Source organism: Culicoides brevitarsis, chromosome 2 (genome assembly GCF_036172545.1).
Source record: "Culicoides brevitarsis isolate CSIRO-B50_1 chromosome 2, AGI_CSIRO_Cbre_v1, whole genome shotgun sequence".
Lineage (NCBI taxonomy): Eukaryota > Metazoa > Arthropoda > Insecta > Diptera > Ceratopogonidae > Culicoides > Culicoides brevitarsis.
Window position 1 is genome coordinate 11,586,556 of NC_087086.1, and position 27,006 is coordinate 11,613,561.

General features: G+C 24.5%; 1 protein-coding gene across 1 annotated transcript; it reads right to left on the bottom strand.

The window, feature by feature from the left end:
• Window positions 1-328: 328 nt before the first annotated feature.
• LOC134830716 (thrombospondin type-1 domain-containing protein 4) lies at window positions 329-25,929 on the bottom strand. The gene is made up of 7 exons (XM_063844279.1): window positions 25,826-25,929; window positions 10,843-11,235; window positions 6,298-6,496; window positions 3,858-4,066; window positions 1,988-2,848; window positions 844-1,171; window positions 329-781 (listed from the first exon to the last, which is right to left on the bottom strand). The coding sequence occupies exons 2-7, from the start codon at window positions 10,876-10,878 to the stop codon at window positions 597-599; spliced, it is 1,818 nt and encodes a 605-aa protein (XP_063700349.1). The 5' UTR covers window positions 10,879-11,235; window positions 25,826-25,929; the 3' UTR covers window positions 329-596.
• Window positions 25,930-27,006: the final 1,077 nt, after the last annotated feature.

Here is a 27,006-nt window from a genome sequence, read left to right on the forward strand (position 1 = left end):
TTTTTTTTTAATTATTATTATTGAATTGCACAAAATATCAAAAATTAAAAAAAATATGAAGCCATAATTAAATCTGAAAATTAATAAATTAAATTTTCTATTTGTTTATTTATTATTAAATCTTCTTTATTAACTCCAAATATTTATTTTATTACATCATTTATATTTTTTTAAACCTAAAATTAACACTTTAATGATTTTCCTTTTTAAAATTCATTCATTTTTAAAATTTTATCGCATAACAATTAGAGTTAAATTACTATTTTTCCTTATTATTTTTTTGTCATTGTAGGAATCCCTACTTAGATTACTACATTTTTTTGTTAGTACGATTTTTTATTGTAATAAAATTTGATTTTTGTTTCTTTTGTCTCACAATAAATTTTCAAAATAATTTTTAAGAATATTAAAATATTAGAGATATGTTTAAACCACTTTTTGGGGTTCTCAAAAATGTTGGTCGAAAATTTCGTTTTTTTTTTAAATTAAGTAAATGATAAATATTTTTTTTTTTGCTTAAAACTCAAATACAGAGAAACTACTTAGAAATCGTAAAAAAAAATTATTCGAAAATTAAATTAATTAAATTTCATAAATTAATACAACTCATCGGCTTTCAAGCGACAACTGGAACAACAATGGTCCAAATAGTACTTGTAGTCACACAATTTCGCCTTCACCACTAAATGGCAATTCGGGAAGTCGTCAACGCAATTCGAGTCATTTTGTATCATGTCGACACGGGGATCATAAAATTCAGTTGTTGTCGTTGAAGTTGCTTCTAAATTAAAAATTTAAATTTTAAATATTTTATTTTTAAATGAGAAAAAATAAATTTCTTACCACGACAATCGTGTTCATTGCACGCCTTGTAAGCTAATTCACGTTCGGAGTATTTGCAGTTGTTCGCTTCTTTCATTTGGCCTTCGGAGATGTTTGGTTCCAAGCATTTCACGATGCGACGTTGAGTTCCGCCGCCACACTTCTTCGAACACTCACTCCATTCGGAATAATGCCATCTTGGGCGACAATAATCGACTTCGTGCATCTGACAAATTTCTTCAGCTTTTGGTTTTTCTTCCATGTTGCAATCTTCGTCGGGAGCAAAGCCGTCGTCTTTGATGCAAACAATCGAACGTCCTTTTGTCAAGTTGAAACAGTCTCCAGAACACTAAAAATTAAATAAATTTCATGAAAAAATACCAAAAATTGTACTAAAAAATATTTCTTTTTAATTATTAGGAGATTTTTTTTAAAACTAGTTTTAAGAAATTTATGAAAAATTTTTTAGGTCAATTTAATTTAATTTTTAAAAAAATTTTCACATTATTTATTAAGAAAATTCATGATGAAAGATAATTTTTTAATTTTTTTTTGCAATTTTTCTTTTATTGTTATTTTCTAAAGAATTTTAATATTTTTAATTTTTTTAAATTAATTTCTTAAAAAAATTATTTTCTAAAATCTTTTTAAAATCTTCCAATTTTTTTTTTCATAAATATAAAAAAAATTAATTCAAATTATTTAATTTTAGTTTAAAAGGAACGAAATAAATAAAGTTTAAATTGTAGAAAACGAAATTCAAAAACTACCGTTTTTTGATCTATTTTCATAATTTATATAAAATTATTTTTTTTTAATTTTTTATTTAAAATCGTATTTTGAAATTGGTTTTTATTTCTTAAATTTTTTTTTTAATTTTTAATAAATTATTTATCGTTAAATTTGTTATTTTTTTAATTAAATTTTAACCAAATAAAAATCAATCAAACGTAAAAAATTATTACAAAAAATTTTTCATTTTTTTTTACTTTTTATAGACCTTGAAATTAAATCATTAATTCCTATTATTTTTTATAATTTTTTTAACGATTATAATAATTTTAAATTAATTTTTTCTCAATTTTTTACACGATTTTTAGAATATTTTTTCTTTATTGATAAAAAACGATTTTCTTTAAAATAAAATAAATAAATGAAAACTTACCCGACTCCATGGTCCCGTAAACCATTCCCCGAAAGCGCATTTTTCGTTGCTCGAGCACTCCCTTGTTGTGTCAGGCGTCAATCGCAAGTCACATCTCTCGGAATTCGGTGCGGAATTTCTCTCGCAGAAAATTGACCGATATTGAACTCCCATTCCGCACACTGACGAGCACTGACTACTCCACGGTGCCGTGATCCACGATCCATGTTTCCGTGCTTCTTGCACTTTTCTATTCTTGCCGCGTCCCGTGCCATCGTTATGCGCTCGATTGATGATTGTCGGTCTCGTTCTCTTTCCGCTGGATTTTCCCTCGCAAACGCATTTTTCTCTCGTCGGTGGCTCGTCGTCGATACACGCTCCATGCTTCACTTGAATCACGATGCCCGACATCAATTCTTGCACGCACTTTACTTCGCGACTTTTGTACTCTTCCTCGTTGTATTCGCCGCATCGACATTCCGTCCATTCCGATAACTTCCAATAAGCCGGGCATGGTTGACTGTTGCAACGCATTTGACTTTCGTTGAGAACTGGTTGCTTCAAGTGGGCACATCGCTTGGGATTGAAAATGCGTTGGGGGGATTCGCGAACACATTTTATGATGGGCGTTTGAGTGCCGCCGCCGCAAGATTTGCTGCATTGACTGAAACCGACGACTTTCCACAGGAATCGACGACGTTTGGGAACCGCAACGGGACGAGATGTCGACGAATCGCCAGATTTGACATTTTTGTTGCCTTCGATTTCGGATGAGCCTAATTCGTTGCCGGAAATGTCCTCTTCGGAAGTTGTTACAGTCGTTGGTTGCACGGGAATTAGATATTCGTATTTGATGCCGGGATTGTGGACTTGTGAAAGGACCTTTAAAATTAAAAAAAAAAATATTTGTTTTAAATTTTTTTTAATCGTTAAAAAATAAATTTAATTTTAAAATTTATTGTATTTATTTATTGTATTAAAATTTAAAAAAATGTAAGAAAATTATAAAAAAAATTTTTTGGTTTTCAAAAACAAATTTAAATATTTTTTTAATCTTAAAAAATTAATTTATATAATTTTTTAAAGCTTTTTCGAAGACTTTTTTGTAAATTAATTTCAAGAAAATTTTTTAAATTAAATTTTATCCTAACTAAAAATTAAATTTAATTAATTTGAAATCAATACTTTTAAATTTAAGATTTTTTATAAATTTTTAATAGGATTTTGATCAATTCTGAAAGAATTAACAAATTATTATTTTTATCCCAAAATTTTTAAAAAAATTTATTTAAAATACGTTTGGATAAAAATTGAAAATTAAAAAAAAATAAATAAAAAAATAAGAAAACGAAACAAAAACTTTAAAATTGTAAGAAAAATTAAAATTTGTGGAAAATTTTCATTAAAACCCCTAAAAATTAATTTTAAAAAAATATTTTTGTGAATTTTTTTTATTAAACTTTTAACGTAAAATTTGGATTTGAAAATTATTTCTTTTTTCTCAGAAAACATAAAAGTTAATTAATTAAATATTTAGTTTTTTTTTAATAATTTTTAAAATAAAAAATATCAATTAAAAACCATAAAAAAATTTTAAAGAATAATAAATTTATATATTTGGTATATTTTAATATTTTTTTTATGAAATAAAAAATAGTTAACATTATTTATTAACGAAAATTTTTTAATTTAAATTTTAACTTATTTTTATTTAAATTTAATATTAAATAAATTTATTAAGAATTATTTTTAATAAATTTTCGTATATAATTTTCTGAGAAAAAAAATACAAATTCTCATTAAAAAAAATTATAAGAATATTAATAATATTTTTTTTATTAATTATTTCTTAAAAAAAAAATTAAATAAATTTAGATAAAAAAAAACTCACCATCAAATGAATCGGTTCCGTTGTCGGTCCCATGCAAGTAATCCATTCCGTGACTCCCTCAACTTGTCGTTCTCCAGCTTTTCCGCTACTATTCGTCAAGCCATCAATTCTCCTATAATCAAAAGTTGATCCAGCAGCTTCATATTGTCCACTTAATGACACCGTGTACTCCCCATTGATGATATAACGATTGTCCGCTGACTTGAGAACTAAAAAAATAAAAAATAATTTGTGTCAAATTTTATCATATCATCAAAAACAATTTGTTGACAGATTTACTGCCATGTTAAGCTCGTTTTAATCTCATTTTGAATCAATTTCCCATCTAATTTGTCAGTCGTAAAAAATTTTACGAGCATTTCTTACATCATAATTAATGGATTTTTTTTTGGTGTGGTCGAATTTTTTTTTTAAAGAAGTGAAATAATTTTTGAGGAAAATTTTGAAAAAGTTTTGCAAAACTATTAAGTCTTTTTACCATGTTCAAGTTGGAGTTACAAATAAAAAAAACGAGACGTCCACAAAATTTTTCTCTCGAAACTCAATCAATAAAGTTGTCAAAACTTTATAATCCTTTTCAATCTCTCTCTGCTTTCATGCCAAATTTAGTGCAAGAGACACATGAAATCTTTAACAGATTTTAACTTTCACAATGGATATCCAGCATATGGATAAAGTTCCCTTTTTCTATCTTGTCTAACTTTTACGACACACAATTTTTACGACAAATTTTATGTCACTGCTTTATTCAAAACTGCTTTGATTTTGCTTGTACTTGATGATGAGCAACAAGGTGTCTGCTGCCGTTGCTGCTTTTAAATGTGAAATGATTGACTGAAAATTTTATGACTGCTCATAAATTCTATCGAGTTTGGGTGAAAAACAAATATTATTTTTTTACGATCAAAAGAGTTGAGTTTATTATTTTTATGTTTATTTTTTTAGTTTTTATTTTTTTGGTAGATTATTTTAAATGAATAAATAAAGTGAATTTAATGGGAATTAAAAGTGTGTCCAAACAAACACACAAAAGTTGAGGTACGCCTAGATAAATGTTTTGACTATTTTTATGACACAAAAAAAAATATAAACATGACAATGTGAGATTTAAAGGTTGTGCAACCTTTTATGGTAATGAAGAGATTTTTTTGCATGATTGAAAAAGGGATCAAGAGTTTTGGTTGCTTAGTACAGAATTTGATGAGTGGACAATTTTGGCATAAATTTGAAGAAAATATTTTTTTAAACGTAAGAATAAAGTTTTTATTGAGCTTTAAAAAAATATTGATTTTTGCCATATTTTAAAAAAATTTAGAAAGTGATTTTTCGATGAAACAAAATATTTAAATATAAAATCAAAATTATTTTCAATGAGAAAATATTCAAAAATCAATGATAAGTAATGATTTAAGCTAATTTTTTTCTCTATTTTTGGACAAGATATTTTTCTCAAGTTGATAAAAAAAATTTAAAGAATTTTAAATTTTTTATTAATATTTACAATAATTATCCAAGTAAAATTTCTAGATTTAAAAAAAATACTATTTTCATTTAATTGCAAAATTGTGTCATAAATTAAAATTTTCAAATGATTTAAATTAAAAAAAAATAATAAAAGTTGTTAAAAATTTAAAATAAATTTTTGAAAATAAATTTAATTAATATTTTATTTTTAGATTTATCAAAATACATTTTTAAATTATTTAATTTTGATTTTTTTATGTATTAAATGGATGACAAAATTAAATATTTCATTATTTATTTAATTTAAATATTTTCATATTTTTTAATAATTAAAAATTAAAATTATTTTAATTTTATTTAAAATTAATTAAATTTTATTTTAATTTTACGTTTTTATAAATTTTTATTTATAAATAATTTTTGAAAAAAAATAATTATATTTGATGTAAAAAAAACTATAATGGAAAATATTTTTTTATTTTATAAAATCTCACAAATCGGAGTTTCGGATTTTTTATTTGCCTACTGATAACATAATAATAAAAATTTATTGAAAACAGATAAATTTTACTCTTTATCTGAATGAAAAATAAAAAAAATATTTTTTTTATCATATGTCTAATAAAAATGACAAATTGGTCTCAAAAAAAGATCTTCCACATTAACCTCAAAAACTCTTCAACCGACAAATTTGCAAAGTAATAAAATTTATGTTCAAAATAATTCTCCGAAAATAAAATCCATAAAAAAATTTAACATACGACGAATTTTTTTTTCATCAAATATTTATTTACTAATTCATTTCCTGTTAATCCGTTGATTGCTTTGATACATAAATTATAATTCTTCAAAAGTGCGTAAACACGCAAAAAAAAAAATCAGACACAAACGATAAAAATTGATGAATAATGCTAAGTAAATAGGCGCCAATCTCAAATAATAAAAAAAAGTGTGATTTCTCATGTTAACAACTTACCCAAAAAATTAACGCTATTTTTCAGTTCGGTAATTGAAATGTTCGACGCTCCAGCGGGAATTGTTGCAACGTTGACATATCCGTTCGGAAGTGGATTTTTCGTGAAAATTCCTGTGATCGGGCGACAAATGTGAGAACCACATTTAACAGCTCCACTGTTCATAAATTGTCCGGAAATGACGCCACTGTTGTGTACGGCCTAGAAAAAAAAAATTTTGAAAAAAAAAGTTAAAATAACAGAAGAAATGAATTCATTAAATTTTCTCATCATTCTCTTCTCCATGAAAATCCTTTCAATTGAATATTCAATTTGTGTGTGTGTGTGTTCGTTCGTATTATCATAAAGATAACGGAGAAAGGTTTTGAGTCGGCAGGTATGGGAAATTATACGAAAAAAGGAAAAGAAAAATAATATTTTAAAAATATGTATGCTTTTTATGAAAAGCTTTCTTTCATTTTATGAATAATGAAAAATAAAATATTAAAAATTTAGATTTTTTAAAATTTATTTTAACATTTTTTATAAATTAAAAAAAAATATTTTTTAAAATATTTTAAAAAGTTTCTTCGAATTTTACAACTATTCGAATATTTTTCTTAACATTCAATTTTGACCCAATGCAAATTTTAAAATTTTTTACCAAACGTACATTTTAAAATTTTGCACATTCCAATTTTTTGACCCAAAGCACATAAAAAAAATTGATTAAATTATAAAATTTAGACCCAGAGTAATTTCGGCCCAATACACATTTAAAAATTTTTACTCAAAGCCAATTTAAAATTTTTTTCTAAAATATTGCTCGTATTACTCATTTAAAAAATTAAATAAATTTTTAAAAAATTGACCCGATGCATATTTTAAATTATTAACCTAATGCACATTCTAAAATTTTGGCCCAATACACATTTCAAATTTTTTTTATCCAAAGCCAATTTAAAATTTTTTGCCCAGTTCATATTCTAAAATATTATAAAAATAAAATTAAATAAATTTTTAAAAAATTGACCCGATGCATATTTTAAATTATTAACCTAATGCACATTTTAAATTTTTGACCCAATGCACATTCGAAAAATATTGCTTAAATAGAAATTTTCAGTATAAAAATTGACATTAAGACAGAACAACAACTCCCAAACTTCAACTAAAAAGCATCTAAAAAGGAAGGAGAAAAGAACTGCCACCATTCATTTTTATTTTATTCATGACATTTGGATAAAAAATTTAATATATCAATTGGTGTGTCATGTCTTCATGCTTTCGTACCTCGATCTGCAGTGCAGTGACTCTAACGATAATAAAATTTTACTCCGTCCCGCATGAATCGCGTTCAAGAGAGATTTTCATAAATTTGAATTGCATGACGTTCGAGAGTTCATTTTTCGAGTCAAATCCCCCGTATTTTTGCATGGAAAATGGATTTTAACGATTTGCCATAAAATATTATATACGTTTCGTTCGATCATCGTCACGATTACTTTTTTTATTTTTATCACGTCTTACGTGCGGATTGATAAAAAAAAAGAAACGGAAATCTAACCTAATGGTTACTCTTTAATCATCGCCATTCAAATGTCTTGACCATTTTTTTCTCTTTTTTCTTCTTTTTCGCATTGATTGATCATGCTCGCTTTTCATGTTGAAACTTTCATCCTAATTCAAGTTGATTTCTTGCTTACAGTCATTGCTCAGTAAATGTTTTTTTTCTGTTCTTTGCCTTTTTCCTTCATAATCTGAATAAAATAATCCGTAATATGTCACAAAGACGAATTCATTATTCATCTCTTGTTGGAAGCTGGAAGGAAGTGAAGTGTTTAAGAAGAATGATCTTTATTTCGTTCGAGCACTTGAGTAAATTGGATTGAGGATTGATTTCATGTAACAGAACAAATTTGTGTGAAAAACGAAAATTTGCATGGAGGAAAAATTTATAAAAAATAAAAATGTTAAAATAAATATTTTTTTATTTTTCAAAAAATATCAAAAAAAAAATTGAGAATCAAATGAAATTTTTCCTTAGAATGACAAAATTAATTAAATAAAAATTAATTAAAATATTTTAATTAAAAAAATATATTAAGAAAAATAAAAAATTAATTAAATTAAAAATTTAATTAAATTAAATTAAACTTTAAATTTTATTTATTTATTCAACAAATAAAGTCGCAAAATAATTTAATTAATTAATTAATTTTTTTTATTAAATTAAATTTATTTTTTTTAAAATAATTATTTAATTATTTTTTTTATTAATATAATTTTAAAATTCAGAAAATTTTAAATTTAAATTTAAATTTAAATTAAATAAATAATTAAATTAAATTAATTTAATTCAATTTTTTCTAAAATTAACTTTTTAAATTCCAAATTTGTAAAATTTTATTAAATTATTAATTTATTAATTTATTTATTTATTAATTTTTATAAAAAAAAAAACTGAATGAATTATTTAAGAAAATAATTAGGAATGAAAAAACAAAGAAAAAAATGAAAATTAGCTATAAAAAAATAAAATCAACTATTTTTGTCGCATTCTTAAGTTTGAATGATGGTTGACGATGATGGCTACTCAAAACAAAAGACTGTGGTAAATATTTAAAATTATTTAAAAACCATCAACAATTTCATTTTTCTTACAACTTTAGTCACTTGAAAAAACATCATCACTCTATTTTCATTGTATAAAAAACTCATTTTATAAACGAGGCATTTTAAATTCCTTTTAAAAACTAAGTTGAAAGAAATTTCCCCGTACTGCCGTGCCTCGTCTTTGTAATTTCATCGCATGAATATATCTCGTGTAAATTAAAAGCAAACAATAGACCAGGTATTAGATGCAAGTCTATAGGTAACATCAAACCATGCATTAAATGTCCTTGTTCATGGTGTTGTACTACTTCAGCATTACATAATTTTTTTATTGTCGCTTTTACGTATATGCGAGAGAAAAAATTGAGTCATATTCATGACATGAGTTATAATAAAGTTGTTAGAGATTTTTATCGCAGAAAACATTTCCCTTTCCTTGTCATCCAATTTTTTTTGTCGTACCTTTTTTTTTGCTCTGTAGTTTTTTTTCATGCGAGATTTTTTTTTTTTTCATTAAAAAAATGCTCAGAACGATGCATTTTCTGGTTAGAAAGTTATGATGATGGTAGAGCGTTGGCATCCACAGGAATAAAATGGTTTGTTAATATTAAAGAGTGCGAGATAAGTGCCGACAAAAGAGAGAGAGATGCCTTTTTGTTGCGTTACCTACATTCCTAGGCGCCATCCATTTACTGCGTCGGATAAAAAGGGACAATTTTTGACCCCCACCCCCCCTATAATCGGAAACCGTCGGAATTTAAAGACCCCCCCTAATTTACGACGTCGACAAAAGAGAGAGAGATGCCTTTTTGTTGCGTTACCTACATTCCTACTTTTGAAAAAGCGATAGAAAGATGCACACAAAGCTTGTCCTAAATTCAACATGATACGTTCTTTTTATCTAAAATATATATTATGAGACTAGATTTGATAGTGTTCGTTTTGAAAAAAATTTAAACAAGTCCATATTTTGATGTTTTATAAATTTTACATTTTCTTACTCCTCAAAATTTGTTTTTCTCATTTTCTTACTCCTCAAGATCAATTTTTCTCAATTTCTTACTCCTCAAGATCAATTTTTCACATTTTTTTACTCCTTATGGTTGACCTGAAGAATTTTTTATCTACCCAGCAATCGTTTCAAATGACTCGTAAGAGTTTTCTTTACAGATTCTAACGTTTTACATTTTCGTACTCCTCATTTGACATTTTTATACTCCTCAAAACTAAGAAATTTTTCTATGTACTTATATGTCGTAGAAAATTAAAAACGAAAATTTAAATGCTAAGTTAAAAATTCAAAAAATACACTTCTGAACGAAGTTTCTTTTAAATTTCGTAAGATGTCAAAATATTTTTATTTATTAGTCAATATTACAAAATTTAAATAAATAGAAAATAAACTTAAAAATAATTCATGTTGATCAGTAAATAAAAAAAAAAAAATTTTGTATTTTTATCTTCACAATTTTGTACTCCTCAAGAGTTAAAAGACATTTTTCTCAAAATAATTCCGCTCAGTGGGCAGTTTTTATTTTTTCTTGAAAAAAAATTTCAACTTTTCTTGAATTTTACTTGAAATTTTTAATTTCAAAAAAATTATAAAAATATTAGAGAAAGCTAAAATACAAATAAAGTACGACATAAATATAAAAAAATTAAAATATTAAATAAAAAATTATTTATTTTATTTTTTTTACAATTTCTTAAAAAATTTTTTATTTTTTTTTTTTTTTATAAAAAAAAATTTTTAAATTATTTTTATATATGTATATTTTATTTAATAATTAAAAAAAAATATTTAAAATGCCCTCTTGTCGCATTATTTTTTCTTCGAAATGCGTTTAAAAAAATGAAAAATCTCTCGAACGAACGATACCGGAAACAAAGTAACTTAATTTATTATCTATTTTATTTATTTTCGGATGAGATTGAAAAAAAAATGTACTTACCACAAACAGCGTAATAAATAATCCAAAAGTTTTCATTCTCAAATAAATTATTATTTCGTTATTTTTTTCACCTCACAAGAGACTCTTCTATTTTTGTGTGTTTTGTATATATTCAAAATGATTATTATTATTATTTTATAAATATTTTGCACACACGAGACTTCTACTTCTACCACTGACACACAGGTTCACAGTCTCAGCGTGGAGTGCGAGAGAATGATATTTTATAATTTTTTTTGTGTGTCTGTTTATTTATCTCTAAAAGCAAATTCTTTGTTGATACAACTCGCACTAATGATATGTTGATTGTTATGTTAAAATGTTTAATTTTTTGATTATGTGTGGTTTTGATTTTTTTTTAAATAAAATATTTCTCAGCTTTTTTTATGACATCTGAAATTGATAAAATTTATTATCTAACACTATTAATTTTGACATTTGTGATACATTTTATTTGGCAAACTATTTCGAGAAATATTTTTTGATTGATTCAACTTTTTATTATTTTTTTTTTAAATTTATTTTTCTGATAAAAGCATTTTTTTCTAATCATAACTAGAACGACAAAGTTCATCAACCTCAAAAAAAAAATCTTAAAAAAATAAAACTTTTTGTTTGGTTTTTGTTTTAAGAAGACGACGAAGAACAAACAAGTTCACCGACGAGACGCGACAAAATTCCAAATGATAAAACTATTTGTTACTTTGTGTTACAAGATAACAATTGACAACAACAAAAACACACAAAAAAATTATTTTCAGCTGTTTACTCGATTCTAGTAAACCACGGCACATATTTTATTGATTCTAAATATTTATTTATGTGAAAATGGAATATATATTTTGTGTACACAGCACGATATTTGTTTAGAGATGAAATCATATGATAATCTGCTTAATGATTTTTGCATACAGCATCCACACCCCGTTGTATCAATATTAGGCCGATTTTACAATAAAACTCAGCAAAATCAACGAACGAAATCAATTAGACGAGTTGAAAACAAATATTTTCCGACAATTCATAAACATGTTCATGTTATTATTGTTATTATCATTGTTTTTTTTATTTCATTAAAATTCGCAGTGGAAATTGGATTTATGGGAATTTAATGACGTTGCAGTAAAAAATTTAGATGATACAAAATTTTTGTCATTTTTTGGGTGAATTGAAATGTGACAAGTCATGTGAGAAAATGTAAAAAGGAAAAAAAATATGATATAGGTTCGCATTTTGATTTTTTTCTCATTATTTAGCAAATCGTGATTTTTAAAAAATGAACCAATATTTATTTCTTTTATTTTTTTTTGTATAAAGGACAGAAAAAAAATTATTGATAGATTTTTATTACTTATGACATTTTTAGCCTTAAATATTCATGAAATCTGTTAAAATAAAAGTATTAAAATTCGTTACTTATAATTTCGAATCTTATAAGACTCACATTTTGACCTTTAATAAATTTTTAAAATAATTAATGAATATTTTTTTAAAATGAGGTCAGATTATTAATAATTAAAAAATATTACCTAATTTAATAAAAAAAGTACATTCTATTATTTTTTTATTTCTAAAAAAATAAAAAATAATTAATTAGCAAATTAAAAAAAATTAATTAAATTTTTTAGAAAATTTAAAAACTCTGCGAAATTATTAACATTAGCATTTTTCAAATAATGCAAAATGAAATTTTTGGATTTCTTTTAAATTTGCTTTAATTTTTATGTTTGAATGAAAAATAAACCACGAATTTAATTTTTTTCTTTAAGGCGAATAAATTTAATATATCTATTTTTTGTCTCCCCCCCCCTCCGATTTTGTCGAAAAAATTCAGGGGGAAAAATAAAAATTAAATATAAAATAGAAATATTTTTGACATTTTTTTGAATGTTTATATTGAAAAATCATGAAAAATAACTGTTTACTGTAAAATCATACAAAAAACCAAAGAAATTCGCTTCATTAAACCATTTTATAGTAAAATTTTGAAAAACAATTTTTTGAAAGTCACGTGACCAAAAATTTTTTTTTTTTTAAGTTTTTACTTTGGTAGATTTTGTTTGATTTTTCTTCATTTTTAAGTTCAAATTTTAAAAAAATTATAAACTAAAATTAAATAAATATTAAGAATCAATGTTTAACGTCTAAAAACGTTAAAAAATTACTAACAAAAAATTCAAAAATATTTATTTTTTTATTTCCCCCCCCTCCTCGTGAAAATCCACATGGGACAAAAAATTAAAATATTAAATTTATTCGCCTAAATTATTTTAAATTAAAAAAAAACTTTCAAAAAATTAAAAAAAAAAAATATGTTCATTAACCAAAATTTGCCTCAAAATAAAAAAAAAATTGTATTATAAAAATTAAATAAATTAATTTTTAAATAAAATTTAAAAATAAATTGAAATTTCGTATTCACTTTTAGAAATTAAAAAAAAAATATATTGAAATTTTATTTTTTTTTTAATTAAAAATTTTTTATAATATCTTATGATTTAAGATGAAAATTATTTCAGATCATAATAACAAGATTTTCTTTTCATAAAAAGAATTGCATGTGGATGCGTCTGGTACATTTCCCTTTTATGCATTAAAAAAAGGATAAGACACAAAAAATTAAAACTAAACCATAGAAAAAAGCGTAAAAGCATGAAAAAAGCGACAACAAGAAGGAAGATGAAAATAATAAATTATAATATATAAGAAGAAAAAGAAGCACTTTTGTTGCGTCGCTTCTTTTCCTCTCCTTCTCTCTTCCTCTCTGCCTTTTATTTTATTTTTTATTTTCAAGCAACACAAAAAAACGTGAATCCTTTTAATTTTTTGTATTTTTCTGAAAAAAAAACTTTCTCGTTCATCTCAAGTTCTCGCTCAAGTCAAGTTAGTCTTCATCATTATTATTAAAAATATTTTTTTTTTCAACTCTTCAAGCAATTTTCAGAGAACATGCACAAAAAATATGATTTTATAAATTATTTAGATTAACCTTGGAAAATATTTTTTGTTGATAAATAAATATAAAACTAGTTTTTTTTGTGTGTGCCTGGTCTCGTGTCTCTGGCAAGTAAGTATATTTATTTATTATTTACCTTTCCCCCGGTTAGAAAGGTAACAACATTATTTGAGGCAAAATTTATACAGACACAACTCGGATATAATAGTTTTTTGAACACACACAAAAAAAAACTCATAAACTAGATGAATTTTGTTCACCGCAACAACTTTGTGTCTGCGCTCTCTTTCACTCACAGGACGAAAAAGGAGGATTTTATAAAGAAAGTTGAGTACCTCGGCAGAGAAACGGTGGTTAAGTTTGTGTCTGTTATTCAAATAGTTTTTTTTCTCTCTTTTTTCAGTGAATGTTTGTGTTTATTCAGTCCTTTTTATGATTATTTAAAGAAATATCAAAAAAAGGGAGAAAGAAACCTAAAAAGTAAAGTCGTGGTATTTGAGGAAGCTTTATATTAAAATAATAATAATTTTCACTGAAACACGTACAATCGAACATTAAAACGTGCGCCAAGGAAAATTTTATGATAATCATTTTTTTCTTGCTCTTTTTTGTGTTACATGACACTCTTGTGTCTTTTTTATCGTCGCAGCGACAAGAGATCCAAGATTATCCTCTCATTTATTTATACATGCGAATAATTTACTTTATTGCAAGACGTGTGGCAAGAAAAATGTGAATTTAAGCATTTGAGTAAGATAAATATTAGAAAATGACTTTTTGACCGTTATTTGTCATCGCCATGCATTTGTCGTGGTAAACCAAGTCACTCAAATAATTCATCAGTTTTCGCTTCCAATTTTGCACACATGTCATCATTAAAAGCGAAATTTTTTTCTCCATGTGCAATTTGACGAGAAAAATACAAGACGAGCAAAAAAAAGTGTGATTCTGATCCCTTTTGATGCGATATTAGGTGTATGTACGAGAAAAAATACATCAACCTGGCAGGACGCCAAGTACAAACGACGACGCGTGTGCATCAGCACCCAATTTTGGCTTTTTTGAGGGAACGGAGGAAAAAAATAATAAAAGTGCACTTGTAAGTTATCTCTATCTCTCTGTGTTTTTCGTGTGAACGAAAATGGCTTGTTTAATTTTTTTTTTGCTACATTTTTGCTGTCATTGAAGCAAAGTGTGGAGAGAACAAGAAATTACGTGCAGTGGCTAATTTATTGTTTGGAAAATTAATAATAAATTTTTAATTTATTGCGAAATCACGAGGCGGTCGTTAAGGTAAAAAAATATTTTTTTTTTGTTGAAAAAAAAAATATTATGAATTAAACAACAAGAAAAAAAGGTGAAAGTCTGTTCAGGACAAGAGTGACAAGAAAGAAAAAAAAATAATTTATTTGGGAAAGTTATTTATTAAATAAAAGATTTTTTTAATAATTAAAATTATTTGAAATTTTTTAAATGACTTTTCTGTCATATGAAAAAAAAAATAAATTAATTATTAAAAGTTTATTTTTATAAAATATTTCTAAAAAAATGTTTAGTTTGAAAATATAAGTAAAAAATAAGAAAAAAATATTTTTTATTAAATAGGTTTAATAAAATAATAATTAAAAAAAAATTAAATTAAAATTAAAAAATCGAATTAATGATTAAAAAATCAAATTATTTTTTTTTATCAAATAAAAATTAATTTTTTGAGAAAAAAAATTAAAACAATATTTTAATTATTTATTTATTAAAATTAAGATATAAATTTATAAAATTTAAAAATATTTTTTTTTAAATTATACGTTAAATATAAATATATTCACAAAAAATATACAAATAAAAAATAAATTTTAAACTTTAATTATATTTTTGTGAAAATTTATTCATTTTTAATTACATTTCTCTTTAAAATGTTCAGATGAAAATTAAAGTTGAATTGTATGTATTTTATTTCATAAAATTTTTATCTCGATTTTTATTCAAAGTTTTTATTAATTTAAATTATTAAATTTAATATAATAAATTTTATTTTATTTTAAATTCGTATTAAATTTATAATTGAATAAAAAATAAAAGCCTGAATAATAAAATAAAAAAAAAATAAAAAAATAATTAAAAAAAATTAAATTACTTTTAAAATAATATTAATAATTAATTGTCATTAAAAATATCATAGTCAAAAATTTACCCATCAAAATAAAATAATTTAAAGAGAAATTTCCTAAAAATTAAAGACATAAAAAACTGACCCGCGAGCAACAACTCAAAGTAATTTAATGAACTTTTTTTTCCTTTCCGTTCCGCCATGATGAACGTCTGATTAGACGTTTTTACCTCACAAACTTAGACAGATTACCGTTAACTTCAAACATCCTTTTTGCTTGCCATCCATTTAATCAGAAAGACAAACAATCCAAAGTTTTTTTGGGGTAGAAGGTAGTTCATCTACGCCACTTTACTTCACAATTCCGAATAAATTCAGTAACCAGATCCATTCATTTTGTGTCACGAACTCACATTAAAATATGTGCAAGCATTTAAACTCTCCCGAAAAACTTCCGAAAGTACGTGTGTGTGTGTGCTGGAAGAACTTTTGTGTGAGTTCGAGTTATTATGGAACCAAAATCATATTTTGAGCACATGCAAACTTTTACACAATGATACATCACCGAGATACGGGAAAACGTAAGAATTATAGTTCATTTGCAACAAAAATGTTCCCAAAGATAAATAACTCGTTTTGCACACTGCCGTTTATTTAAATAAGGACTTGCATGATTTATGCACTTTTCTTTCTTTCTCGCACCATAAGTAGCAGAAACGGCTTGAAGATGTTTTTTTTTAAATGTCGCATGATTGTGTATATTAATAAAATACGACGCGCTTTGTTTATGTTTCATATTTTTCGCGTGGCATTCTCGGAAGACAAGAGCTTAACAAAGGATGACGCGAGAGCTTATGCGTATTTTTTATGCCATAAAACGACATTAAATCACCCGCGAAAGCGCTCAAGCACGAGGCAGCGCAAAAAAAGCAAACAAAAAAGTGAATAAAGTACAAAATTTAATCATTTTCCACAGCACGACTAAGAGTGAAAATATCCTTGGCGGCTCTTTATAACATTGATATTCTTGTGCAATAACACCGTAAGGATTATTATCATTATTATTATGATGATGATAAAGAAGACGAAGAAAAAACAAAACTCGAAATATTATTTCTTTATACTTTCTTAGAGTATCTGAAAAAAAGTTTAAGGCAGGCAAGCAGCGGGAAAAACGGCAAAAAATATCGGAATGAGATACACTTTTTTATTGTCTGTCTGTCTGTTGCACTCGCGTACCTCAAAGTTTTCATGGCTTGCAGGGAAGTGCGGGAAATTTAAAAAAAATATAAATTTATAAAATAACTAAAGAATATTTTTATTTTTTTAAATAATTAATTAATTTAATTATTTTTATTAATATTAAATTGAAATATAATTTTACAAATAAATATTTATTAAAATTATATAAATAATATTTTAAATATTTATTTTTATTTAAATTTTTTTAAATAAAAATATTAATTTCATATTTTTTTATTGTTTTTTTTAAATTTAAAGGATTGTATCCGTCATTTATTTCAGAAAATAATTTTTATTCTCAATACAAAAAAAATAATAGAAAAAACAACTGCTATACATAATTTTTTTTTATATTTTTTTTTGTATTTAAAGTAAATAAATTAAATTTAAATAAATATTTTTTTTTAAATAAAATAATTTTTATTTATTTTTGTAGTTTTTTTTCAATTATTTTTTTTTTTTATTTAGAAATTTAATTTTCGAACAAAAATTAAGTTTTGATATAAAAATTTATTAAGCTAAATACCAAAAATATATTATTTATTTTTTTTTTATATTTTCAATATATTTTTAGTTATTTTTAAAAAATATAATTTTTTTATATTTGAAAAATAATTTTATTTATTTTTTTTTAATAATAAATATATTTTAAAAAAATTTGCATTAAAAATATTAAAAAAATTAAAAATTGACTTAATTTATTTTAGAAAACATTTTGCATAATACGGAAATAATTACTTCGAAATATTTTTTTTTGTTTAAATCCAATTTAAATAAAAAAAAAATAAAAAAAATTTCTTTAATTAAAAAAATAAAAAAAAAATATTTTTTTTTAAATTTTCCCGCATTCGTGAGTTTAGTCATTCGCTGCGAAAAAATAATATTTTAAGAAGTATATCCGAAATACAAAAAAAAAAAAAAAAAATAAATGGTGGAATAAACGGTGTGGTGCTCTGATATTATATGCATGAGTTGTTAGTTGAGCTTTTATTTGTTATAATTTTTTTTTTGTATGCTGTATATTCTCGTATTTCTTTTGTTCCTGAACAGCAAAAAACAAACAAAAAAAAGCAAAAATAATTCATTCAAACGGAACAGAAAAATTGTTTCCAACGAACAAAAAAAAACATTCTCTTGCATTTCTTTCCAACAATTTTTTTTTTGTTGTTTGTTTGCTTGTTTATTTTTGTATTGCAAGTAAGCAATCTAGCAAGTCATATTTCTGTATATGTAGCGTCATAAAGGGATACGGGGGAAGCTGGATCGCATTACAGCGAGTCATAAATTTACTGCTTCCGTGGTTTGAATGTTTAATTTTTTTTCCAGAGCTTTTTTTTCGCATTTACAAATCGGATAAATTCATCGGATTTTGCTCTGTGATGTTTTGCGGTGAGAATTTTCATGTTTTCCAACAAAATATAAATGAACCAGTTTTCGCATTAGCAGCAATTAGTGTTAAATATTGAATGAACAGCTAGCTAGTAAAGTGCATGCTGGGTCGGAAATGTATTTTTTTGTTTCAGGAAGATAATTTCAAAAATAATTTGAATTAGCAGGAAATTTTCCGGCATGGTGAGTTTGTTTCAATTTAAAATTTTTTGCTTGCTCTTTCGCTGAGTGAACTTTCATTTCTTGTAGTAATAATAGAAAATTACTTGGAAAATTAATGCATCATGTCCCCCATTCAAGGAGAGCTACGTGTGGAAAAGCACATGTTTTTGCAAAAAAATAGAGTACTTATGGAATTGTACTCATCATGCACGTAAAAGTATAGAAAAGAGGCATTACAATGTTTCATATTTCAAGAGCTTAACAAGATCCATGCTCCATTCATGGCTTACTATAATAAACCATTTTTCATAATTTTTCTCTTTTTTTTCGAAAGGACTTTTGTGAAATTGTTTGGTTTTTGATTGGACGTCTATCCGACAAAAATCATTAAAAATTTAAAGTTTAATTTATAAGAAAATTCTTAAAAGAAAATTTTTTTATATAAAAAATAATTATTTAAAATTAAAATTAATCTACTTAAATTTAATATAAAATTTTTAAGTTAACAAAAATAAACTTTAAAATAATTTTTAATTATTTAAAATTTTTTTTTGTTTTAAAATATTAAAATCATTATTTTTTTAATTTATTTATTAATTTCTTAAAATTTTTTAAAATATTTTTTAATATTAAATAGTATTTTTTTTTATTTTAATTTTTTAAATACTAAAAAATTAAATAATAAAATATTTTTTAAATAAAAAATTTATTTTAAATCTTCTTTTAAATATTTTTAAAAATAAAAAATAATTTTATTTATTGAAAAAAAAAAATTAAAATATCAAATAATTAAGTAAAAATAAGATAAAAAATTTTTTAAAACGTAAAATGACCTAAATACGCATCTAACAGCTTCCGGCAAAAATAACAAGGCTTTTTGTCATTTTTCTCTAATTGAATAGAAAAAAGTCCGGAAGATATGCCTTTTTTTCACTGCAACACTTACAAACTGATAATGCAAAAGAAATTTCTTATGTGCGAGCGTGTAAACAATTTTTTATCTCACACATTTTTCTCCATTGTTGTTCTTGATTATTATTTTCTCTACATGAATTCTGGCCCCTCTTTTTTCATGGCATTCCATGCATTTTATGAGCAGCAGCAGCAGCAACCAGAGATGCATAAAAGTGTTGCTCGTATTTATTATTACACAGGTTGTTTGTTTGTTTGTTTTCAAAATACAAAAGACGAGAGAGATAACAAAAAAAAAAAAAAATACGGCGCTAAGTACGTAAAGTGTTGAAATAGATCATAAATATTAAACATTTATTTATAAAAATGTTGTTTCATTTTTCTATGGCTTACTTTTAAAAACGAAAGGGATTATGTATATTTTTTTCTTCTTTTCAGCTCTTTGACGACAACAATTTAATGAAAAGATTTCTTCACAAGCTTTGATATGAAATTATGTCAACGATAGATTGCAACTAACATGACAGCACCCCATGAATAAAATTTGCTGTCAGATACCCTAATAAGCTGATTAACAACAGTTACCGCACACAAACAAACATGCACTATGAAACTTCTTCTCTCGCAAAGAAAATCCGTGAGATATGAAAATTTTGTACATTAAAATGTGCATTGGGATAAAATCTAAGAATGTGCATTGGGCCAAATTTAAGAATGTGCATTGGGGCAAAATTTCAAATTGTACATAGGGAAAAACTTTAGAATGTATATTGGGTCACTCACATGTCCTCCTAATACACATTAAATTTGCCCCAATGCACATTCTGAAGTTTTGGCCCAATGAAAATTCTAAAAATTTTGCCTCAATGCATATTCTTAGATTATGTCCCATTGCACATTTTTACATTTTACCCTACTGCACATTATAAAAATTCTAACTCAAATCCTGAAACTTCAACCCAATGCACATTCTTAAATCTCTTCTCAATGTTAATTCTTAAAATTAACTAAAAATTTATTAATAAATTCTATTAATTGAGCAAGTTAGATTTTAACCCAATTCACATTTTTAAATTCAGACCCAATACACATTCTAAAATTTTGCCCCAATGCACATTCTAATCAAATTAATTTTAAAATCTCGCGGATATTTTTGTTTGCGAAACATGATGCGATAGATTTTTTAAAGATGCACACATATTCCCGTTAAAGTATCAAGTTTTCTTCGAAGCAAAGCATCAACAACAAATTCCCCTTTTCATTTCACAAGCACATCAGCAACAGATTTTTAATTGAAATGTTTTGACAATTGTGGCACATGTGTCTATGCCAAGTTATTGTTCTCGCAATAAGCAAGACAGTCGATTACATACCGAAGACCATAAGACATGAAGCACATGAGAAAATGGAAAACTTTTATATTTTCAATTATGTGCCATCAAGAGAAAACGTCACAGATTTCATGCATCAATTGAATTGAATGTGAGTGCCATGGAGAGTAGTGTTCAGTGCAGTCATGTATGAAAAGTCCTTTTTATTTTTCGTGTATCAAGTGACAACATTTCACTTCTCAGCAGCAGCAGTAAGCGATGATGATGATGATGAAATATTTTCACACTTGACTGTATTAAAAATCTTTTTTCTCTCGTTTTTATTGTTTTTTTTTTATTTTCGAATGTGTACTCAGTTAAAATGGACTCAATTTTCGCATCATCATCATCAACGCCATCATCATCGATAACAATGCCATTCAAGTCTCTCTCTCTCTCTCTTTCGTTCTTTATCCATCGATCAAAATCAATTCAAACTGACATAATGTCCGCATTCGCTGGCAGCGCAAAAAAAGAGTGTTAGAAGTAGTGTCAAAACAGTTATAATTGGTTTCGTGAATGGTGATCGAGAGAAGTGTGTGACCACATATCATTGGAATCATCGTCAGGAGTTGGTCAATCGTTATAAATTTAAAGTTACGATATTTTTTTAAAAGACTTAAGCGGGTTTCGATGATTTTAAGTTTAGATCTCGAAGTAAAATGAAACTTATTTAAATTAAATTTTAAAAAATTAAAAATTATTTTCTATAAAAATTATACTATAAAATTATTTTTAACTTTCATAAAAATTTGAATTATTTTAATATCAGAGGTGAAATGAAGGAAAGTTAGTTAGAAAAAATTTTTTAAAAAATTAAAAAATTTTGTAATTTATAAAAATTCTTCCATTTTTTCGGTTTTTATATATTTTTTAAGGCAATCAATATTAGACATTTTTTAAAATTAAAAAAAAAATGATCCTTGTAAAATTTTACTCCTTATTTTTTTTTTAACAAATTTGCAAAATTTAATGTTCTTTTATTTAAATTTAAAAAAAATTGTTACTTAAATTTTAAAATATAAAAAAATTAAAAAATAAATTAAATGAATAAAATCAAATAAATTTGTTAAAAATTAATTAATTATTTAATAAGTATTAATTATCAAATTTTAAATATTTTAATTTATTTTTTATTAAAAAAATTAATTAATTTATTTTATTTTAATCAAATTAAAAATAATATTTATAAAATATTTTATTTTATTATTTAATACTTAATAATAATTAAGATAAAATAAAATATTTTATGAATATTATTTTTAATTTGATTAAAATAAAATAAAATTAATTAATTAATTATATTAATAAAAAATAAATTAAAATATTTAAAATTTGATAATTTTTTAAAATTCATAAAAAAATATAAAAATTAAATCTTAAATTAATTTATTTATGATTTTTTTTAGGTAAGTGTTATTTGAAAAATCTTTTAATGAAATTTTTTTATTAATTTTTCATAGTATGAATCGTTTTTGAAGAAATTCAATTTTGTGAATTTTTTTACCGGCTTAGATAATAATTTTATATGTATTTTTTAATTTTATATTTATTCAGAAAAAATAAATTTTGTTTTACTAAATTTCCAATCTCCTGATTGTTGTTTTTTTCATTTCTGAAATAACCTCAAGGACAAGCAAAAAACACCGACTTGACGAAAATTATGTAATCTTTCATAAAAGTAAAGAAAAAAATCACAACATAACGGTGCTCCTCCATTGTCTCCACACATTACACGACAATGCACGAAATTTGATACGACTTCGTATTTTTTTCTTCCGTATCGACACCTTGCTCAATCATTGTTGACATCAGAGTGCTGCTCGCTACAACGTTGGTTCATTCCATATTTTGTTCCGATATTCTCTCATGTATCTTTCGCAACAAGAACGCAAGTTGTACCTTTCTTTATTTATGTGCGCTTCATAAATAAATTAGAATACACTTTGCTGCTTCATTACACGTGCGAAGCTGATTATACAATTAATCCGCAAGAGATTTATTTTTTGAAGTCGGTACGGGGGGGACTCAAACCACAGTTTATTAGGTAACGCAGGTTCTGAATTTAAATTTTTTTTTTTACAAACAAATTCTGCGAAACAAGACTAATTACCAGATAAGAGCTTATCAGTTGTAACTGAAGTGAATTAGCGGAGCATTTTATGCGGCTCACAAAAAAAACATTTAAATTCCATTTTAATCGATAGATAAATTGCGCAAAAAATTCCAAAGCAACTAAAAATGATAACTGATTCGATTCTCGTTCTAGGTTAGTTAGTTACGTTCGTTATACACGTTTTTCTGCGTTATTTACGGTCCGTATGTGAAATCACGACAAAATCTCAGATGATGGAGATATACATATTTTTCGGTAACAGCAGCAGCTACCTTGAAAAGTAGCCAAAAATTTAAATATCCATAATTCATTCATTAATTAAAATTAATGATTTGTCGCGCAAGTACGAGCAGGTGACTTACAGAAGTCGCTGTATGTTTATGACGCGGAGAATTATGAGGGAGATAAGAACTTTGAGATGATGACAACATAATAGAGACATATAATGGCAATTAAAGGTGATTATCGTTTATACAAAGTTAGAACGTTATGTTTAATTTCTCGTATATTTTTGTTTATTTACATGTTACACGTTAATTCGTAACTTTTTTTTCTCAGAAGATGACGAGAACAAAATTTACAATAATTTATCATTATGCTGATAATCTTCTTAATTTTTGTTTTAATTTAGTTTATTTTTTGGTTGTTGTGATAAGACACAGTTTTGATCGTTTTTAAAGTCATTATGAGCGATTTTAACTAGATTTTTTTGCAAATTTGAAATTTTTGTCTATAAAACTTTGCATGAGTCGCATTTCAAAGACATTTCCTTATACGTCAGTAGAATATTTTTTTAATCAGATTGAGGTAATTTTGAATTTATTTTTAAATATTCATGACGTGTCTTTGTTTAAAAAAATGTTTAATGAATAAAATTCGGTAAAAAAAAAAGAATTTTTATTATCATTAAATTGAATATGAGATATTAAAAAAAATTTAATGTTAAATTAAATTAAATATTATTTTTTATTAACTTGTGATTTCAAAATTTTTATTTTTTAAAAATTAATTTAAAAAAATAATTATTTTTAAAATTATTATTTATTTAAAATTAAAATTATTTAAAAATTTAGAAAAAAAAAAATAAAATTATAAATTAAGAAAAATAAATTATTTAATTAAATTTTAAAATAAATTATTATTTTAATTATAAATTAATTCATCATTAATAAAATAAATTTAAAATTCAGAGAAAAAAATATACCTAAGCAGGCAATGCGTATTAAAATGTATTTATTAATACGTATTAAGCATATTAAGTAAATTTTGTTCTTTTCAAAAAAAAAAAAAAAAATTAAAATAATTAAATAAAATAAAAAATGGAAAATAATTAAATTTTCCAATAAATAATAAATTTATTATAAATAATAAATTTTTTTTTTAATTTAAATATTTTAATTTTGTATCAAATTTTTTTAATTTTCAAAGCCCAATAGGTTTTATTATCAATAGGTATTTAATTTTTTAATTTAAAATTTATATTAATTAATTAAAAGTTTTGGATAAAAAAAAATTAATTATTTTTTGAAAAGAGAACCTTAAAAAAAATATAAAAAAATTTTTTAAAAAAATCACGAAAATGCGAAAAAAAAATATTGTCTTATTTTAAAACACAAAAATTGTCGTAATAAAACAACTTCAAGCAATAACAGGTCAACTTAAAACCACCAACTTCTTGTATAAATTTACTGTGATTGTTCAAAATTTGCGTTAAAAATTATATTTTCTTCTTAATTTCCAGTGCTATCAGTATAAATAAAAATAGACGACACTCAAAAAGACACTGACACACTGAATTGAAGAAGATGAATGCAAAAATAAAATAAAATAATTTAAACTGTAATCCGAAGCAAAAGACGAAGAAAAATTAAGTTGAAAGAAGACACTAACGAGTAACTTTTGATAATTTGATTTAATTTTTTTTTCTGCCAAAAAAACTTTAATTGACAAAACGGTATTTTATTTTCTTGCATTCTTGACCTCAAACTTTTATTTCATTTTTTTCAATTTATTTTCATTTTATTTACCTTCCAGGAAAAAAATTTTTAAAAAGTTTTAAATCAATCCATTTTTCAAGCAAAATCAGAACATCTTTTTTTTTTAATTATTATTATCCCTTTTCGCGATTTTTTTTTTTGACTTGATTATAATCATCAGAATATAAAGTAGACTTCGTAATTTAATTTTTTTTGCTGCCTGCCTCCTTTTCATGCACTGTTCGTAATGAAATCCTCATTAGAGCTCAATTAATGTTTACTTTATTTTGTGCGCGTTTTTTAAATGCACTGAAAGTCCCTCATTAGTGAAGGTTTCTAACGTAATTTCACAAAATTTGCACTCGTTCGCATCCACTCAAGGGACTCAACGCAAACGGGGGAGAAGCTGATTGAAACAAAATGATTTTAATTACATGTAATTTGAAAAAAAGCGGCAAAAAGGGAATTTTATATTACATTAGCATCGCACAAACAAGCGAGACTAATACTGATGGAATTTTGGTTTTGCTCGTTTTGAAAAACGTTCAAACGAAAAAAAATATAAAAAAATACGGAAAAAGGAATGAAACGTGACTTTGTCAGTTTTTTCAACAGTAATTCGCCACAAGGCTTTAAAATTCAATTGAATCAATCAAAAAAAAATTTTTTTTTTGCACAAAATATTTTTTTTTTTATTGTTTATTGCCACCAAATAAAATCAATTTCTAACAACTTTTATTGTTATATTTTTACTTTTTTGGAATATTAATTTTTTTCTATTTTTTATTTTTGTCATAAAATATGTCAATTTTATATATTTTTATTTACATTGTTTCACACAGAATAAATTTATTTTTTTTTTTAATTTTGCCGCCACTCGTAATAAAAAAAATATTCGAGCAAAATTCGGAATAAAATGGAACACGAACGAACCACGGTTGGGATACAACTGACACCGCACAGAATACAAATTCAACACTTTGCCTATAAAATATAAAATAGTAGCGTATACGAATTCGTCTCTTCTGAACGACGACGAGTAGCGAGATATCGTCGTTCGTACAGAGATCGAGTAACGAGCTACTCGAGGAGGATATCATCGCTTTTATTTTCCTCTCTTGTATGATTTTTTTTTTAAATTGAGATAATATTCATGCACGTTCTATGGATGCGCATATGATAAAGCTGAGATTTATCACATGTTATATTAGATACGACACGACGAGTGTACGCGCCTTACTCTTTCTAACGTATGGCGGTATATTTTTCTAATTGATATGAAGGAACGATGTGAGTATTTTTTTTCTCGTCGTGTACGGAGTACATGAAAAATGATCAGAGAAAAACAGACAAACAGACAATTATTTTACTTTTTTTTTCAGCAGTAGTGGTAGATGGATATTTGTAACATGTACCGCAACCTCGTGGATAATATGGAGAGACATGTGAAAAGGGTGAAAAGCTGTGTGATGGGTTTAGAGTTGGATGGAAAAACGTTTACTTTTTTTTTTTTTTTTGAAAGGTATCGTTAGTGAGTTATGCATCTCTAGAAATGTGGTTTAACTTTGTGTATTAACAGCCACTATGTTTCATACTTATTATATATTTATCTTGCGTTTTGTAAAAAAAAATAAAAAAAGGAAGAAAGTTAAGGAACAATTTACTTTAACTTTTTTTATTTAATAAAAAAAAAAAAAAAATGGAAAAAAATGACAAATAAAATTAATTGGATAGATTTCAAAGAGAAGAAGACATACAATTAGCAAACTTTTTATTAGTTGATAGTTTGAGATAACGGATAAAGTTGATTTATGGAAACCAATTAGGAACGGGAAAATGTTTTAAAGTTTGTCTTGATGGTGGATGGGTCTTCTAAACTTTTCGATGTTTATGATTAGCTGGATAAATATTGTTTTGCAAATATTGCAGCTGTA